The sequence below is a fragment of the Lepidochelys kempii genome, chromosome 6, assembly GCF_965140265.1.
Source record: "Lepidochelys kempii isolate rLepKem1 chromosome 6, rLepKem1.hap2, whole genome shotgun sequence".
NCBI lineage: Eukaryota > Metazoa > Chordata > Testudines > Cheloniidae > Lepidochelys > Lepidochelys kempii.
The window spans coordinates 52,645,945-52,666,442 of NC_133261.1; the positions used below are offsets into that span (position 1 = coordinate 52,645,945).

General features: G+C 39.1%; 1 protein-coding gene across 4 annotated transcripts in view; it reads left to right on the forward strand.

The window, feature by feature from the left end:
* PDHX (pyruvate dehydrogenase complex component X) overlaps positions 1-20,498 on the forward strand; it is a 97,965-nt gene that overhangs the window by 73,619 nt on the left and 3,848 nt on the right. For all 4 annotated transcript variants that reach the window (XM_073347928.1, XM_073347930.1, XM_073347927.1 and 1 more), the window contains 3 exons: positions 5,225-5,283; positions 8,987-9,145; positions 18,976-19,040. In XM_073347928.1, the coding sequence (XP_073204029.1) occupies positions 5,225-5,283; positions 8,987-9,145; positions 18,976-19,040 (283 nt within the window). The remainder of the gene's footprint in view (positions 1-5,224; positions 5,284-8,986; positions 9,146-18,975; positions 19,041-20,498) is intronic.

Genomic DNA, 20,498 nt, shown 5'->3' on the forward strand with positions numbered 1-20,498 from the left:
TACGTTTCATTAGCGTGTGGAGCAATTCCTGCATGTATAATATTTACTATAGTTTGCAAAGTACCTTGGTAACTTTCTGGAAAAAAGGATAAATAAATGTAAACTAAATATTACGTTAAATATACCAAACTACAGATTTTTTAGTAATTAATTCACTGTAAGCCATTCTAGCAAAAGAAAATGTCTTCCCATTTTAGTCCTAAAGACTTCCAAAGTATTGTTACAAAAATGTTTATTTTTAACATAATCTCCATAAATTGTCTTGACATTTTGACATATCAACATTGCCTAAAGTTTGGAGTTCTAAGTGACTGGCATTCTTTCCCTATTTAAACTCAGCACTGTTTCTGTGTATTTATTCTGCATGCAGTGTTATGAAGTAAATCATCATCCCATTATAATGAGTCAAGTGGAGATGTTGTCTGATTTATGATGTCAAAGGCAAAGAATGAAATTTGGCTCGTGGTGTCAGCTGGAAGGATAGGATTGTATTATAAAGTTCTCTTGATTTAGTGATTTTTTTTTCTAGTTCCAGTTCCCATCTGAGAATAGCACATAACCACTCCTACATACAGTATGTGTGCTTGAGGGGGAAAATTTTTTTCTCACATTCTGCAGTAATTTCATCTCTTCATGGCCAGGAAAGGTCTAAAGAGTGGATATACAGTACATTGTAAAGAGTGTTCTGGCAGGATTTTGCTAATAGATCACTCATCAAAATCAGTTTGCTCATTATTCACTATTCTCCTTACTGTAGTTTCCAACCCCCACATTTAATGTCCAATTGCAATAACCGCTTCAGAGTAACAGCCGTGTTAGTCTGTATTCGCAAAAAGAAAAGGAGTACTTGTGGCACCTTAGAGACTAACCAATTTATTTGAGCATGAGCTTTCGTGAGCTACAGCTCACTTCATCGGATGCATACCGTTGAAGTGAGCTGTAGCTCACGAAAGCTCATGCTCAAATAAATTGGTTAGTCTCTAAGGTGCCACAAGTACTCCTTTTCTTTTTGCGAATAACCGCTTGTGGATCCAAATGGGTCAGTCTAGCTTGATAACAAGTAATTACGAGATGTGCTGCGAAGACAGTTTTCAGAGTTGTATTAGTTTGTAGGTAAGGTCAAATTAGAGCTGGCATTTGGTTTTAGAGCCTATAGCTGGGAACCAAAGGGACCTAATCCCACTGAATTTCTGAATCCCTTAAATTACTTGGAAAACCGCAACCAACAGCATCATTTGTTTCCATGAGAGTTCTGCCATCTTGGGTCAAAATCTTGCAAGAATGGTTGTTTTCATGGTATTTTGGCAGCACACTGACTGGAAACAGAACACTGGCTCATCCTATATTGGAACAGACCTGGAATCAACACAGTAGGGGCAGAATTGGATCTTGGGAGTTAAATCAGAAGTCCCTTCAGTGATGGTCACCAGTTCAAAACCCTTGGGGCAAAACAAGAACCTTTATGTAGAACCTATTTAAAAAATGAATCCATTTTGCTAGATTTTCAAAAAAAAAAAAAAAAATGTTCACTCAGCTACATGCACAGTTCCCAGGATTGTGCAAGGTAAATGTGGATGTAAATGACAGGTTGGAACTTTAACATACATTCCCATCCCTCAGCCCAACTGCATATTTGTAAAACACAGAACCTGATTCAGCAAGCACTGACTCATAGGAGTTACTTAAATTGCATGACGAGGCTTGTTTTAAAATCAATGCAACTACTCAAATGAGTAAATATATGCACATAAATGGTTACGGGATTGGATCCTGATTGTTTAACCACATGAAATTTTGGCCTTTCCATGAAAGGGTTTTTAAAAAAATTAGAAATAGCTTGAAAAAATGTAAAAAAAAACAGAACAAAAAACCCAGGCAGTTGCTAAGGTTTTCATCAGAACTTCAGTATTTAATGAACTAATTAAAAGATGATCTCACATGTTAACTAACAGTTAACATGTGATCTTCGAAAACGCCATCCTAGCCACTATGGATATAGAAGCTCTCTTCACGAACTTTCCACACAAAGATGGACTACAAGCCATCAGGAATAGCGTCCCTGATACCATCACGGCAAACCTGGTGGCTGAACTTTGTGACTTTGTCCTCACCCACAACTATTTCAGATTTGGGGACAGTTTATACCTTCAAGCCAGCGGGACTGCTATGGGTACCCGTATGGCCCCACAGTATGCCCACATTTTTATGGCTGACTTAGAACAACGCCTCCTCAGCTCTTGTCCCCTTATGCCCCTACTCTACTTGCGCTACATTGATGACATCTTCATCATCTGGACCCATGGGAAGAAGGCCCTTGAGGAATTCCACCAAGATTTCAACAATTTCCACCCCACCATCAACCTCAGCCTGGACCAGTCCACACAAGAGGTCCACTTCCTAGACGCTACAGTGCTAATAAGCAATGGTCACATAAACACCACCATATACCGAAAACCTACTGACCGCTATACTTACCTACATGCCTCCAGCTTTCATCCAGACCACATCACATGATCCATTGTCTACAGCCAAGCTCTAAGATACAACCGGATTTGCTCCGATCCCTCAGACAGAGACAGACACCTACAGGATCTCTATCAAGCATTTTTAAAACTACAGTACCCACCCGGTGAAGTGAAGAAACAGATTGACAGAGCCAGAAAGGGTACCCAGAAGTCACCGACTACAAGACAGGCTCAACAAAGACAGTAACAGAACGCCACTAGCTGTCACCTACAGCCCCCAACGGAAACCTCTCCAGTGCATCATCAAGGATCTGCAACCTATCCTGAAGGATGATCCCTCACTTTCACAGACCTTGGGAGACAGGCCAGTCCTCACTTACAGATAGCCCCCCAACCCGAAGCAAATACTCACCAGCAACTACACACAACACAACAGAAACACCAACTTGGGAACCAAACCCTGCAACAAATCCCGGTGCCAACTCTGTTCACATATCTATTCAAGGGACACCATCATAGGACCCAACCACATCAGCCACACCATCAGGGGCTCATTCATCTGCACATCTACCAATGTGATATATGCCATCATGTGCCAGCAGTGCCCCTCTGCCATGTACATTGGCCAAACCGGACAGTCTCTATGCAAAAGAATAAATGGACACAAATCTGACATCAGGAATCATAACATTCAAAAACCAGTAGGAGAACACTTCAGTCTCTCTGGTCACTCAATAACAGCCCTAAAAGTGGCAATTCTTCAACAAAAAAACTTCCAAAACAGACTCCAGTGTGAAACCGCAGAACTGGAATTAATTTGCAAACTGGACACCATCAGATTAGGCCTGAACAAAGACTGGGAGTGGTTGGGTCATTACAAAACCTAAACCTAATTTCCCCAATACTAATTTCCCTCTACTGTGATTCATACTTTCTTGTCAACTGTCTGAAATGGGCCACTCTCATTACCACTTCAAAAGTTATTTTTCCTCCCTTGGTATCCTGCTGTTAAGTGAATTATCTCATGAAACTGACCTCACACTTGGTAAGGCAACTCCCATCCTTTCATGTATTTATACCTGCTCCTATATTTTCCACTCCATGCATCTGATGAAGTGGGTTCTAGCCGATGAAAGCTTATGCCCAAATAAATTTGTTAGTGTCTAAGGTGCCACAAGGACTCCTCGTTGTTTTTGCTGATACAAACTAACACGGCTACCACTCTGATAATAGTGCATTGGTTTTTAATTAAGGTATATCTGTTATTCATGTCATACCTAAGCATTTTAAACAAAACAAAACCACCTCTATTATGTTCATCTGACAAAAAGTGATTGCTCATGTGATGATTAATCTAGTCCATGTCAAGACTAAGCATGCATAATGGCTGTGATGTGAGTTGGAGGTTTCAGTCTAATTCATAGAGGATGGATGTTCAAAAACAAATACAATCACTAGAGTTTATTCTAATCTTGTTGGTAGTCCTAGCCAGGAGGCCTGGGTTTGTGAAGCGATTAATACTGAATTCCCTATTGGCTCTAGCATCTGTTAACATCAGGTTCCCTTTGAGACACATAGGTGAGTGCAGGGTGGGTGTGAAGGGAGAGTTTTTCTTGATGTCCAGGAGGTTCCTGTTGTGGGAAGAAGACAGAGGATTTTGGTTTCTCCACTCCTCAGTCCAGCACTTTTGCAAAGGCACTAGTTCAACCATTAATATGTTCTCCTCTCCCCCCACCCCCAAGACAGTTAAGCCACCAGATTGCTCATCAGCATTGGTTAAAAACTGAACACACTTTTTTTTTCCCCATCCTAAAATACACAGTAGGTCATTTTTGAAAACAAGGTATGTCTTTGCCTTTGGAAACAGGATATTTCTGTGGTGTGATATTTTCCCTGTCAATTAAGAGAATTTTGGATAACAGTTAAGTTGTTCCCAGAATAAACATTTCTTGTCAACTAATATAACTAAAATAATAGAAACTAATTGTTCTAAAGTTCATGAATCACAGTTCTCCTAATTGCTTGCCCCTCTATCCACATCTGCTGGTTTAATTTTATCCTTTGTGCTTTAAATACTAGTGGAGCATTCAGTCATGGGGGATTTTTTTGTTTGTTTTTTTTCTATCTCTAATTTTTATTAGGGCATCTTGACTGATCTTTCCTTTTCCTTTGCTTCTATGAGAGTATTTCCTGTAGCGTATTAGGCAGTGCTTTGTCCATTAGCATCTCCCTCATTGTCTGACACTTCAGTATGGAAACAAATAAACCGGATTCAGAGTAGCAGCTGTGTTAGTCTGTAGCCACAAAAAGAATTTCCACTGCATGCATCCGATGAAGTGAGCTGTAGCTCACGAAAGCTTATGCTCAAATAAATTTGTTAGTCTCTAAGGTGCCACAAGTACTCCTTTTCTTTTTGCAAATAAACCGAGTATCTTCTAGAGGAGACTAGACAGGTTTTCTCCTTTGTCTATTGGGGAACTAATAGCACACTATTTCTGAACTGCTCCTACCTTGTGGTAATAGAAGCCTTGTGCTTTGTGTCTAGAGTTTATGCATTTTATATAGAGTTTACATGCTGTGATTATGTTGTTATAACCCAGTTATTTAATAATTTGTGACAGTATGACTTTCTAAGAGCCCTAAAGACTAATTGACTGAAACGCTGGAATATTCAGTCATGAAACTGTCTGGTTTGTAATTTCTGGAGCTACACTAGTAACCACTACTCATAATATTTGTATTTATTTTTCCTCTTGCAGATGACATTAAAGTATCAGTAAATGACTTTATTATCAAGGCAACAGCAGTTACCCTCAAAGTAAGTAAATAATTTACCTTCAATAATATAGTTGTAGAATAAACTTTTTTTGAGGGGGACAAAAGAAGTATTGACAAAGCTTGGGAATACTACAGTACCACTGTATTTCTATACATTACCTCTTTTTAGATGAAAGTATTGTGAGCATAGTAATAGTGGTCCATGATCTGCACTGTGTATTGGTTTTTGACATGGAACTTAAGGTGTTGGCATTGACTTAATAAAGCCCTAAATGATCTATGATTAAGCTAAGATTTTGTCATGCATTTTTTAGTCGTCTTTTGTATGGCTGGTGTAGAGCAGCAACTACAATTTCATCTGAAGTTGATTGAGTCAAATGGCTACATCCGCAGTAGCAGAATTTATTGCAGTAATGTGGTGGAAGATGGCAGCCTTCACGGGGTCCATTCTAAGTTAGAATTCACAATGAATGCCATCAACTCGGCGACCGAACATCACTCCGCGATCTCCCGGTCATCAGAGCAGTAACTCAACAATATTTTTAGTAAAAGTCAGGGACAAGTCATGGGCAAAAAAGAAAAAATTACAGAAGCCTTTGATCTCTCTGTGACTTTTACTGAAAATATCTGTGACAAAATGGGCAGTGAGGGCCCCGGTTCAGAGCTCCGGGCGCCCCTACTGCCCATTGGGGCTTGGAGCTCCAAGGTTTCCTGTCCCGCCACGGCTTGGGAGCTCCAGTGTCCCCCTGCGGCACTCAGGAATGGTGGTGGGACCCTGCAGCTTCCTGTTGCTGCTGGCTGAAGTCACGGAGGTCTCTGGAAGTCACCAGTTCCATGACTTCTGCAACCTCTGTGGAAAAAATTGTAGCCTTCCCTATGATCTATATACCTGAGAGATTGCCTCTCTCCTTATGCCATATTGCTGAAGGTACAGACTCTTCTATGAAATTCAAAGGAATAGTAGAGCATTCTTTGTGAGAACACTTTGACTTTGAAACTTGCTCCCCTCTTTGGTCCAAAATTGCCTACATCTGATTACTTTAAGAATACATCGAAAAGCCCATCTTGTTGCCTAAGCATTTGAAAAGAGGAGAATTGGGAGGGTGTTTTTAATGGGGAGGAGTAATGTGTGGATTGTTTCCATATTTTATTTGCATGTTGCTGCAAATAACTGATAGAGGATGGACTTGCTGTAGTTTAGTCATAATTTAGGGGTGTGTGTGTATGGTGTGTATATAGAAGTTAATACTTCTAACAGGTGCAGCCCGCTAACCTGGGGGGTCTCTGCACTGCAGTTTGGAGGTGTGATTTTCAGGGCAGGTAGACAGACTTATGCTAGCTCAACACAAGAAAGTGTGCTAAAAATAGCATTGTGGATTTTGCATCTTATGGCAGTGGCGGCTGTCATGCTAGGCATCCATACTCCTATTTTTGATGTGCTAGTTCAAGCTGAACTAGTGCAAGTCTGTCTGCCCGTGCTGGGAATCACATCTCCATTCTGCAGTATAGATATACTCTTGAAGCCACTGTAGGAGGTGACTTTCACAGTTGTGATTTTTTTCAATATGTTTTACCATATGGTGTAAGGATTATGCATGTTGTTCATTTGTTATTTAAAAGGGGATTTCTGCATTTATTATTACAGAATGATCTACACCAATCAATTTAGGAAACGTGATTTTCTGTTCTTAATATCTGAATTTTAGTTGATTAGATTTTGCATTTTTGTTTTTTGTTGACTGTCATTGCTAATCCAGTGTTTGGCTCTTCTACTGAAGGATTAGATTGCTGCTGGGCATTAGAAAATCAGCGATAACATGTCCTCTCCAGGCTCTTAAAGAAAATTCAGAGAACTCTAATAACTGGATGATGATGATGATGATGAACAGCTTGTTTAGTACATTGTGTATGTGCTCAGTTATAAATGAGTTGCCACACAGGCTATTACTATTCCAGTTTTGATGCAGTTGATAACTAGCAGACATTTATTAATTAAAATATGTAAATTGGGGAGGAAAATTGAATAGAGTATTTTAATGATGTGCTAATTTTATGTGTACATTACATAAAAGCTATTTATTGTTTTGGAAGATATTTAGTAGTCATAAGACTACTCCCACTCCATTATACTGTTGTGAGGTAAAAAAACAACAGCCCACACTCAAATTTGATTTATAAACTTACAATGTTCAGAAATAATCAAATATATGCATAGCATGTCAGAAATAAGCTCAGGTTAGTAGTAGCTAGTCAAAAAAAAAACAATACATTTTTGTTAAATGTTTGGGGATGTGGGAGATGGTTAATCAAAAATTAGAATTTTTGACAAAATTGCATGAAAAACTTGAAATTCAGAAAATTTTGATTACCTCCTCTTGGTTTAATAGGAGATGTTTACAATTCCCTGGCTGCAAAATAAGAAATCACAATATCTTAATTCTTCTTTTCTTCATACACATAAGAAGGTGATCTGAGAATGTTTATGTTTCTTGCGTATTCTCCTCTTATGCAAATAGCCCAGAAGTACCATCTGTGGGATGACAAGGTAGAGATCTGAATGTTGGATGTTCAAAACAGTTTTTAAAAAAATCTTGCTTCAAAGTGCCAGCAAGATACCAAGTTTCAGTTTTTCAACTCCAAGTTATTTTATTATTTGGACTTTACAATTGCTAGATTGGCAGCCCTAGAGTCTGAAGCTTCATATAAACCCCCAGGTGTCCCTCTTGCTACCACTTGCCAGTGTATCTTATGCCATGATGACGTTAGACTATCAGGGAGTGAGGAACAGTTCTTAGGCCAGTGATTAGATGGGCATTTCTACTGAGACATCTCCCCACTAGGAATTGGACTTTCTAATAACTCATTTCACACTGGACACAGAACAAACCTACAGATCATATATGTACGGTCACTGTGGACCAGGATTACTTTAAACTGGTGACTTAGACATGAAGGGCCAAATACCTTGTTACCAATTGCCTTAGTGATTCGTTATCGTTAATCGGTTAAATCTGATCTGGATCTGTCCCTAGAAATATGCATGAGGCTTTTTTGGATAAGCGAACCTAACACCGATGATAGACTTCAGCCTATTGCAATGTATTCAGTTAAAACTCAACCAACTTTTTTGATTAGAGTGATACCAAAATGAGCAGGGCAAAAGCAATTAACATGACTATCCTGGTGTATGTTTAGTAGAATCTCTGCATTCCTTTTCCATTTTATTCTGTTCACTACCCTCTCATCTAAAATGTAAATACAGTATGTTGGCTCTCAGTACTTTATGGTTGGCAAAAACCCCTCTGCTTTGTACTCTTGAATTTCAGGCATCCAAAAGGTGATACTTGTGAACGCCAAAGGAATTTGGAGGCTGCTGTTAGCATATCATTAGTTTCCCAATGACCCGGAATGTTCATAAATATTCCTTTTTGCCCCCCTGCTGCACAATTTCCATCTCTGCAGCATACATTCGCACTTGCTAACAGTGTAGATATAAATAGATGCTAGCTAATAAAGTAGGTCTATTCTTAGAGTTACATGGCAAGTCTTTTATTATCCCTGTCTTGCTCATGGCAGTTCTGATGATAGATGTGACCTGTTCTCTCAAACAGCATTCTGTGTTTCATTAATTACTTTGGTGAATGCCTGTATATCGCTGTGCATTTTAAAGAGGTTTCCTTTTAATAATTGGCTGAACCATTATTCCTTTAACAGCTGGTTCTCTTTGTGTTTCTCTTTTCTAGCAAATGCCAGATGTGAATGTGACCTGGGATGGAGAGGGCCCCAGACAGCTGCAATCCATCGACATCTCTATTGCTGTGGCAACAGACCGAGGTCTCATTACACCAATCATAAAAGATGCTGCTGCCAAGGGAGTACAGGAAATTTCTGCATCTGCAAAGGTAGGTCTCAGATGTACAGTAGGTTTAGGAATATCATGGCTGTTTAGCTTCTTTCAGCCAAGTGTATGGCATGACACAGATGAACATGAATGATGATCTTAAAGCAATTTTAAAATGGTCTTTAAAGCTGCTTTAGTGGTGTTGGGATTTTCAAATTATTATTAATATAGTAAGTCTCTGCCGTTCATTCTCTTAGCATTCTTTTTTAAATGCAAAGATAACTTAGCCATCAAATTCTGCAGTGAAATCCCAGCTAAACATGGCTCACTACAGCCTGTGAAATTGTGTGTCTTAATCGGAGTGATAGATTAAAAAACAACAACAAATAAGTAATTTCAGATTTTTTAGTATTTGCAGGCGCTAGGTGGAGGTGGTTTGTTTTATTGTAATTATTATATCCCTTGTTCGTGGCTGTGACCATTTGAGCATTCAATGCAAGTCATGAATGGAGTGGCTTTAAGGTGGCTTTAAGGCTTGAAGGTGGCTTTAAACTAGCTCTGTACTTCCTAGAGCTGCATTGTCTTAAGCCAGGTGTAAATTAGAGCTATTTTCCTTTGTGGCAACTGATGCTAGGGGACTGTTGTGGCAGTTAGGAATTGCTTGGACTCAGAGATCCCCAACTACACCCTCTTGCTGCAGAAAGGGGGTAGTGGCTTAGGAGCCCTCCAGAGGGCAAATCCTACCCAAGCAGATAAGCAGTTATGGATTTGTAAAACTGCCCATGTGCAGGAGTGAATCTGCCTCCACATATGTAAGTTCATTCTGTTTCAGAGCTACAAGAATTACAATAGCTTTGTTTTAACTGCATGGATTTTTTTTCTGCATAATTGCACTGAAAGAAGTAAGAATTAATACTACTTAATATATGGTCTTTAAATAATATCATCCCACAAAATGTACATGCAGTGGACTTCAGAATGTTCATTTTGATAAGTGTTGTCAAGGACACCCACACCCCCCCCAAAATATAATAATTGCTAAGGCCACGGTTTAGTCATGGGTATTTTTAGTAAAAGTCATGGATAGGTCACAAGCAGTAAACAAAAAGTCACAGCCAGTGACCTGTCCATGACTTTTACTAAAAATACCCTTAACTAAATCATAGGTGCTGGGGAAAGTGGGGTGCTCCAGGATGCTGGTGCTCTTGGGGAGGGAGTGCTCCGGCGGTCACTGCTCCTCTGTGAGTGGGGAGAGGGGTGTTCTGGTGGCTGCTGCCGCTCTTGGGAGCGGGGTGACCCAGGGCCCCGTTACCGTTGCTCTTGGGAGTAGGGTGGCCCAGGATGCCACAAGTGCTCTGGGGCAGCACCCGGGACCAGATGCCTGGGGTCACTGGAGCAGCAGCCGGTGTGGCTGGTCCCAGGGCCGTCTCCACCCAGAATCCGTGACCTCCATGAAAGACTTGCAGCCTTAATCATTGCTAAATGAGAATGTTTTGTTGGATAGGATACTGAAGTCACTTCACTGATCCACCAGTTAGCCAAGGAGCCAGGGTAGCAATATAAAGCTTTAAATTCACCCATTTACCTCCACTTCAGTGTTTTGAGGGTTTATATTGTGTTTTAACTGCTTTCACCAAGAGGTGGCCAACTTTCAGATCTCCCTTTCTGTGGTACAGTACATAAAAGTACATTGAACCAGCTTGTGAAGTAACAAGGTGAAAACTCCAGTTATCAATAGAGTGTGGGAAATGAAACTTCTATTCCTATCACAGACACCTAGCAATGGGATGCATTATTGCAAACCACAAACCAGTATTGCAACACCTCTGAGGTGAGGATAGAACACTAGCATAATACTTACAAATGCGATGCTGTTAATTTAAACATTTTTCATCTCAACTAGTAATTCCTATTAAATGTGGTATGCATTACCAGCTACCGAGTGTCAGTACTTCAAAATCTACCATGAACAAGGGCTGCAGGATCAGGCCAACTGTGAATATCCACATAGAAAAGTATAGGAATAATTTTGGTTTGCTAATTTCTTACACTTCTGCTCTATGTTGTTGAAAAATATTCTTTTATTTTATTCTATAGTGGGAGGTTGTGAAACCTGCGGCAGCTTCTTTGATAGTTTCCCTTTATAGGTTGGCAAATGCTTCATCTGATGGCTGGGTTATATCTGTGTCCCATATTGCCCCATGTTAATTCTGCCTTATTTCCAGGTCATGTGCATATGAAATCATCTTGCTTTAATCATGAGTGCTTTTATTACACATAAGCAGTATGATAAGCAGTATGCTCATGCTATCCCTACTGTATGGACAAGAACTGTTCCCAGGGATGTTGTTCTCTGGTTCAGTAACTACTCTAGGATAATTTTTTTGCCATGCTCAAATTTTCTGTATATCTCTGGCAATTTTTACATTTATAGTATGCTGTCATCTTTTTATAATAGCTTAGGTATGCTTGAGTCATTGTTCTTGAGAAAGATACAAGGATAGTGCAAACAAACTTGGTCATTCTGTACACAAGCAAGGAAAACCAACTTGTTTCTGCTTTGATATATTGCTATTCTAGTTTAAATAATCTATTTGGTTTTTTGTTTAGTCAGAAGCCATTAAACATCTTAATTCTTAGTCCTTAGATATACTCATTAGATGGCACAGCTTTTGAAAGCTCTTGACTGTAACATGCCCTATGAGCATCTACAAGGTACCAAGAGCATCATCAGAGATGGGATGTTATTAGAATCATAGAATATCAGGGTTGGAAGGGACCTCAGGAGGTCATCTAGTCCAACCCCCTGCTCAAAGCAGGACCAATCCCCAATTAAATCTTGCCTATTTTCCTTCATTCTACACCTCCTCTAACTCCTGTCCTATCCCAGTTAGGTTTAACTCATAAATTGTATCATTACAAGTTTTAGGAATTTTTCTAATGGGTTTTGTCTCTAGGGAACCTTAGCTTTTACTTTTAGTGGACAAAACCCATTAGAAAAGTTCATAAAACTATTTGTTCCACTTGACAGTAACACATTCTATACAAGGAAACTATGCTGAAATCAGTGTCGGCCTGCATTTGTCATTCTTCTCTTCTGGGTGAAGGTAGAGTTGTTGCAAGATAAACTTTCACCTTAAATTATGAAAATGAGATGCTTTATGGCTAGAGAGACAAGGTGGGTAAAGTGATATCTTTTTATTGGACCAACTTCTCTTGGCTAAAAGGACGAGCCTTTGAGCTTCCATAGAACACTTCTTCAGGTCTGAGAAAAGTACTCAGAGCATCACAGCTAAATACAAGGTGGAACAGGTAAGGAGTTATCACCTTTCTCAGACCTGAAGCAGAGCTCTGTGTGGCTTGAAAGCTTCTCTCTCACACCAACAGAAGTTGGTCCAATAAAAGGTATCACTTTGCCCACCTTTTCTCTGATATCTTGGGACTGTCAACAGCTACAACACTGCAGATATACCTCATAGTTGTGATAAAATTAATTTAAATCCTGTCTCAAGTTGTAATTATGACTTTATCATAAATTACCTTGGGCAGATGCCATTGTTATCAATGGAAGTACGGCCTTATATCAGAGGCACATTCAGTGGCACTTGTGTTCATAAAAATACTTTATGCTTATATAGTGTTTTACAGTTTCAGAATATTGTACAAACATTAATCTGTAACTTGATAAAAACAGCTATATCACAAGGGAGTTGTGAAGATTAGTTCATTACTATTTATAAAGTGCACATGATTCTCTGCAAGAAGGTGCTGTAAAAGTAAAAAGTATTAAAGCAAGTAAGCAGAGTAAGTATTATGCACATTGTAATATAGAGAAGCTGAAGCACAAATGTAAGTGAATTCCCCAAATTGACATGTGCTGGAAGTAGGGCCGAAGGCAGCTGGCCTGCTCAGGGTGTCTTTCTGTATCTGAGCCTGTGGACCAGGCTCTGACTACCTTGACTGTCCTACAGGAGTCACCCTTTTAGAGAAGACTGACAGCAGAAGCAACATCAAGGCAGACAAAAGCAGATAAGAAAGTAGGAAATGTCTGCAAATTTTTGATCTCTTTAGTAGAAAAGCGGACTATCTGATGTTTTGCACTGTATGCAAAGTTCTAATTCGTAAAGGAAGAAACATCTAGAAGCATCACCACGTATGGAGGATAGAGAGAGCTTGATACTCCTGCAGATTTTCTGTAGGCAAACAGGTGACTATGAAAGAGGAGTTTGGCAGAACAACAGTGCTACATAAGAGGTACCCCCTTTGTAATTTAACTAAATCATTTACATCTGCTAATATGCTGCTCTTTGCTCTGGATGATCCAACTCTCCATTTCTACCTTGAAGCAAACCTAAAATCTACCTTCTTACAGTATAAATACTAGAACATATTTTAATTGAATTTACTGAAATTTGTTTTGTTTCTGAACAAATTACACACAGCTTTTCCTTTTCATCCTTTGAGTTTTTCAAAGCAAACCTCCAAAAAACTAAATGAGTGGAAATTCTTTGGGCCACATTCTGATGCCCTGACACTGAATTGTACCTCACTCTTTGAGCAGTCCCTTCAATGTCAGTAAGAATCTTAGAGTCTGGTCCTCTTCTCTCTTTCTCCAAGTTGGTATTGAAACATTTTTAGCCTATTGTAAGACATTGTTCATTTCACACTGGCTATTATAATATAAGTTTTTGAAATGTAATGTTGCCCTCTGTAACTTGCCCTTTTTCATAACAAAAAATAACATTTTCTCCACGGGAAAAAATAAGAGCCTGAAAAAGGAAAGGAAAATGGATTTATAACAAAGGTTATTTATTCAGATATTTAATGTTGCATTTTGAACTGTGGCTATCTGTAAACTCATTGTTTATGAACTCGTTAAAACTCCAAACTATTATAATAAGTAAAAACATTTATAGAGCTGTTTGGCTTTTGAATCCTTTCCTTCATATTTGTGAAGTCCCTAAGATGGGTGTAACATTAAAAGATGTTTTGTAGTTAGGATTTGTTAATATAACACACTGCATTCTAATCACAACCATTCACAAAAGACTTTCCTGCTTCTCATTCATGTGTAGTACAACATGCAATACCTTACTGAGAGTTCTTGTAAGCTTTTGTTATAAATCGTGTTTTCCCATTTGGTATCATTATGGTAGTTTATTTCTAAATTTCATTTTGTGAGCAATTTAATGGCTTAACTGTTATCACTTCTCAGAGAGAGATTCTGTCTCAGAAGTAGTTTCCAAAAAAACAGAAATACTTAATAATCCAAGAGGACTGACTGGTGCAAAGGACTAATGACAAAATATATGTTTATCCTTTAGGTCACTGGTTGAAATCTAGCTGAAGTCACTCGTGACTAAACAAGACCGTTTGGTAGCGTGTGTGAAATGAGTTGATGATTCTCAGAGACACATGGTGGGTGAAGTAATATCTTTTATTGGACCAACTTCTTTTGGTGAAAGAGACAAACTTTTGAGCTACTCAGAGCTCTTCTTCAGGTCTAGGAAGAGAAGAAGAGTTCTGTGTAGCTTGAAAGCTTCTCTTTTACCCACAGAATTTGGACCACCCACCTTGTCTGTCTGATATCCTAGGACCAACATGGCTACAACAGCACAGTAAACAACAATTAATGAGTTGGATTCATTTTCTAGTGGGCAGGTGACTGCATCACCAAAAAGAAAATCACCATATCTGGCACTAATTGGACAGATTTATAAGAATTTTTAGAATTTAGAGACTGAAAAGACCAGTTTGACCAATTAAACATGTTAGACCAACCAGTCCACCTCTATATGGCTAATGCAATATTATTTGCTACAGTTTGTATTAGTGCTTTGTCCAATTTAATTCCAAGCGATTGGGCTTGCACCACTTCCTGAGAGACTATTTCACAGGCAAATGGATCTTGCTATCAGGAAGTTTTTCCTGATATATAGACTGTAGTTTCCTTTTCCAAATTTGATACCATTGCCCCTCATTCTGATATCCCTGTGTACTATAATAAATAATTCTTCCCCATCTTTAGTGTTTAAACATACCAAATGTTTATAGACTGTTAAGTTTCTATTCTTCATCCTCCCCAGTTATCACTAGCCAATTGTAGACATATTTCTCTCTTTTAATCTTCCCTCATAAATGAATCTTTCCAGCCCTCTCAGTATTTTGTTACTTTTCCTCTAACCTCCCTCTAATTTGTCTTATCTTTATGATGATGGGGTACCCAGAACTGAACTTGGTATTCCTGGAGCAGTCACACCATCATCTAGGACTATTATCTCCCAGCTCCATGATTTGGAGCCTTCATCTGTGTAGCTTGGAATTATATTTGGCCTTTTTGCAGTCGTTTCTCATTGAAATCTCATTTTAGATCTGTTGGTCACTCTTACCCTGAAGTTTTTCAGTAGTGCTGCTGCCACGATTTCTTCCTCCCACGATTTCTTCCTCCCATTGAGCATCTACATTTGACAATGTTTTTCTCCACCTGTATTAGTTTGCTTTATCCTAATTCAAATATCGTGTAGTTTTCTACTCACATTTCTGATATTTCTGGTTCCTTTTGCATTATTTCTCTGTCCTCACTGTAGTTTCCCACTACTTCCAGTTTAGTAGCCTGTATTAATTTCATTAAGTAAGACCAGTCCTTAAAACTGATCCAGAAATGCCCATTAGAAACCTCCCCCAACTCTATACGTTGCTGGTTATAATTGCCCATTGCTCGTGGCCAGTATTCAGTCCACTCGGCAAAGATTTTGTCCAAGCAATTTTTAAACTCAGTGCAAAATTCTGTACAAAAATCCACATAGATTACATCCATATGCTCCCCTCATCCACAATTTATCCCCCCAAAATTGCCAAACAAGCGTGATTGGTTTTCTTCTTTATGGAAGAGATTCTCAAAGGCACAAAGGGCAGTTAGTTACCATGGCAGATAGGTGCCTAATTCCCATTTGTGCCATTGAAAATCTCCCACATATCTCCTTATATTCTCCTTCTTGACCTTCCACTAGAAAGACTGAAGTTTGGATGGTCATAGAGACTGCATCACCCTCTTAACCTCTGTGGCTGGCTGGTTCAACAAGGTCAGAGTTATGGTACAATGGCAGCAGAGCATGAGGAAATTTGAACAGCCTCTGTACCTGTTCTGTGCATAGTGAACTTTATGTCTCCAAGGCTGTTGATACAGTATTGTTCACATACACAAAATTCACACAAAAAGTGTCATGTCACTGTCACTTATTCGTGGATTCATTCTCTGTGGACTTTATAGAAACCTGGTGTCCTGAGGGGCGATTTGAAGGTGTTATGGATCACTTAAGGAAAGGGAGGTGAAGTGACTTGCCCAAGGCCTCTCAGCAGACAGGAAGAGAACCCAGGCCTCTGCCCTAAACTTTAGATCATCCTGCCTTACCTAGGATTTTATGTTTTTTAACAAGAAAAGCTTTCAGTTTATTTCCCATGACTTCTGCAGTTAAAGTAAATTTTTAGACCTTTTTCTTCCAAATAAATCCCACATATACTGTTATCAGAACACTTTTATAAAGGGAGCAATGTAGTTTGAATTTTTTTTCAATCAGTTTAACTAAACCTAAATATTCCTTCATATCTGATGAAACTGTGGGAAATCCATCATTTGTTTTGTTGCCTCTAGCAAGGAAAAAGTATACAGACTGCATTCCCTCCACTCATATTCTTGAGATCTTTGTGTAGATCTGAGCCCATCTCTCTCTGATTTTTCAGGAAAAAGCAACTGTTTCCAAAATTACAATCAGAGGGAGATGGGTTCAGACCTGCACTAGAATTTTGAGAATATAGATAAAGGCAATGCAGTCTGTATACTTTTTTCCTTTCTGTAGGTGACAAAGCAAATTAATGTATATAAAAATACATCTAATTAAAAAAATTAAGATGAAGAATAAAAGCAATACTTAGAGAAGGGCAATAGAGGTAGGGAGGGAAGGAAGTTCGTAGAGAGGAGGTGTTGGGAGCATGCATTGAATAGGATCAGTCAGATAGTTTCAGGACAGCATCCCATATCTCTGAAAGCTTTTTCCTGGGTATTTGTTACCGTATTCAATTCTTTCCATGGTGACCACGCTTACAATGTGTATGCTCCAGTCTTCAGTTATTGGTCGCTGTTTGGATTTTCACTTTTTTTAGTGCTAGTCTTTTAATAATTATTAGTACTCTGCTAAGCCAAAGTTTTTCAGATTTATTCAGCATCTAACGAACATCCGTTAGGTTCAAAATTACATGTTTAGTTTGCAACACAGTTTTGATAGAAAATAATTAATTCTGCAATTAAGTTCTGCCCAAAACATATGGACGTAGGAGCATTCCCATAACATATGGGATAAGTTAGCACCTGCTTAACCACAGAGCCAACATTCTTCTGACTTAATCCCTCTATGACTCAGCTCCCCATCTATAAAAAGCGGGTAATATCCCCCTCCCCATCTCCCATGTGTTGTGAGGATGGATTAATGTTTGCGAAGTGCTGAGAGACTATTGTGATAAATGCCATAGACAAGCCCATTTGAAAACTAATAATTCTGCCTTTAGAGCAGGGTATGGATAGTGTGCAGCAAATAAGGCCTTGGGCAACATGCTGAATAATGAGGAGAAAACAAAATATTGAGCAGAATAGCAGCTCATTAAGTGAGCACTGTCCATCCAGTATACTGAATGAAATAGGGCTCCTATGGGTCAAACATAGTATGTGATCATGTAATTAAAGACTGTATAGTAATGTATATGCAGAAGGGGGCTAAATTAAGGCATTTCCTAACTTTTGAGTGCTTGACATTGCAATGTTAATAATATTCTTTTAGTGTATTTTTTGTGTGTACTTCCCTAGGTTTTTAAGAAAGCAAACTAGAAAAAAACAAACAAATTTAATTATCTGACATAGATTCATAGATATTTAGGTCAGAAGGGACCATTATGATCATCTAGTCTGACCTCCTGCACAACGCAGGCCACAGAATTTCACCCATCACTCCTAAAAAAAACAAAAAAAAACACAAAAAAACCTCACACCTATATCTGTGCTATTGAAGTCCTCAAATCGTAGTTTAAAGACTTCAAGGAGCAGAGAATCCTCCAGCAAGTGACCTGTGCCCCATGCTACAGACATCATATTGACACACACACGGTTCATCAGCAGGTTTCGCTCTCTCACACAGACCACTTCTACTGAACTAACAGAGTAACTGATAACCTACTACTTCTATTATCCTGTGTGTGGACCAGCCCTACAGGAAGATGGGACACTTTGCCAGTGGGTTTCCCAGATATTTGCTTATAGCAGAAGAATGGTGAGACTCAGGAATCGTGGGTTCCATTCCAGGCTCTGGAGGAGGGTGTGCTGTAGTGAGTACAGACTCTTCTGCCTGTTTTGCCTACACTTGATCCATTCTGCTCTATCCTCCCCAACCTGCCCCTGTTCCAGTCCTGACTCATCCACATCCCGGGGCCCTCATCCCAGTTCTACTCTCCTTGCCTATCCATTCCCAATCTCTGCTCAGGAGTCTCATCCAAGTCTCATTCTCTTTGTCTGTCCAGTCCTAGTCTCCACATCCAGGCTCTCTGTCAGAGTCTCAACCTTTCTTTTGAATGCCGGCCAGTGCCAGTTACCCCTTCCCGCTCCTCATCCAATCTCTCTGGCTACCAGTCCTAGTCTTCTTCCCCAGACACCTCATCCAAAATGTCTCACCCCTCACATCTTGCACAATTGCAGCAGCTAATCATTTTCAATGTCATTTTTAAATAGCAAAACTATTTGCCTCAAATATTTGTGTAGACCAAAAAGCAGAGAGGGAATTTTACTAATATTCTGTGTGAGCGGTATAACTTGGTCTGGGATTTTATTTTCTATCTTCACTTTCTTAGGCTCTCGCAAAGAAAGCAAGAGATGGAAAACTGTTACCTGAAGAATACCAAGGAGGATCTTTCAGGTAATTTTTTTTTTTACCAATTTAATAGATACAATATGAGCTTAGAGCTACGACTGGCTCTCAGATATTCAGATGTGCATTAACATGTCACATTATAAAATCAGCCAATGTATCTGTGAAACCACATTGTGATTTTGAAAAGAGATGCAGTGATCTACACCTGCAAATTAGAGAGGATAATCTAGGCCTGAGATTCCTATATCAAAAGAAGAACCCTCACAGTTTTCAGACAGGTTCACCTTGATACAGCCAAGTCTGTTGAGAGGAGAAAAAGGGTTTTGGCTTTTATTTTGCATGTCTGTCCATCTGCAGGAGATTGTTTGTTTATTATATTTAGTAGTTAAGAGAACACAGAGTCAAATATTTACTTTATAATGTAAATATTAAGCTTTAAAAAAATTAAAATGCCTTTTTATTGCAAAGACTACTGCAATGTAAACCAGTGTACTCTCGCCTCATTTAACCCAGCCTTGCAGAAAAAGGTCTCCAGCCAAACAAAAGCTGCTCCATAGCTGGGAAATAACCCTCCTTAGTCCACTCTGATCTTTGAGATGTAAACTTCAAAACTTAAATGGCACAATTTACATGTATTTAGCAGTTATCCCCCCGCCCCCCCCCCATTTTTTTTAAATGTACAAGAAGAAATGAAATGATTTGTGCTAAACAAAATGTTAACATTTAAATGCAAGGCAATACAAAAGTTAAGTTTCCTAACAAATTTATATTGGCTTCCTTGAACATATGCTGATTGAGTTTTTTGTGGCTTAATGTGCATCTTAATGTATTACACTTATGAGAAACAGAACACTATTAAACAGAGAGTGGTTAACGTTACTGTGGAAACCTGAACTTCATGACTTTTTAAAGTGATTAAGTGTGATTTTTTTTTCAACTGTGCAGAATTATGGTATTAACACAAATCTTTGCATTTACAATGGATAATTGGTGACTATATTACTAGTGTGTCTCAGGACATTTTTAAAGCTCTTTTACAGAGAGAGATCCGTTAATATGGGTAGTATAATTGGACTACACCAGCCTAGAGCACAGAACTATTTATTTTGCATGGTGTTTTCAGGCTGAAGCAGCTGTCAAAAGAAAATATCTCCTAGATGATCATAAGCATTTCAGCAGAAAAAGCTAATGGGAATCCAGCAGTGCAGGGATGGATGTCCTCATTAACAGAAATGGCTTTAGCGGGGGGAGAAGAAAAAACACCACCACACAGGTTTCAAAGGAAGGATGATAAATCTAAAAATAAATGGAGGCATTGGGCTAGATCCTTCTTGTAGCAAGTCATAAAGTCATCTTGGGGTGGTATAGAGTCACCGTAATGGCTTGTATGCCACCTCCAATGAGTGAAATAGGGGCATGCCCTTGGGAAACAGGATAGGACCAGGGTTTACCTGTGCCCCAATGATACCCAGCTGCTGTAATGGTACACTGGCATTACCATTA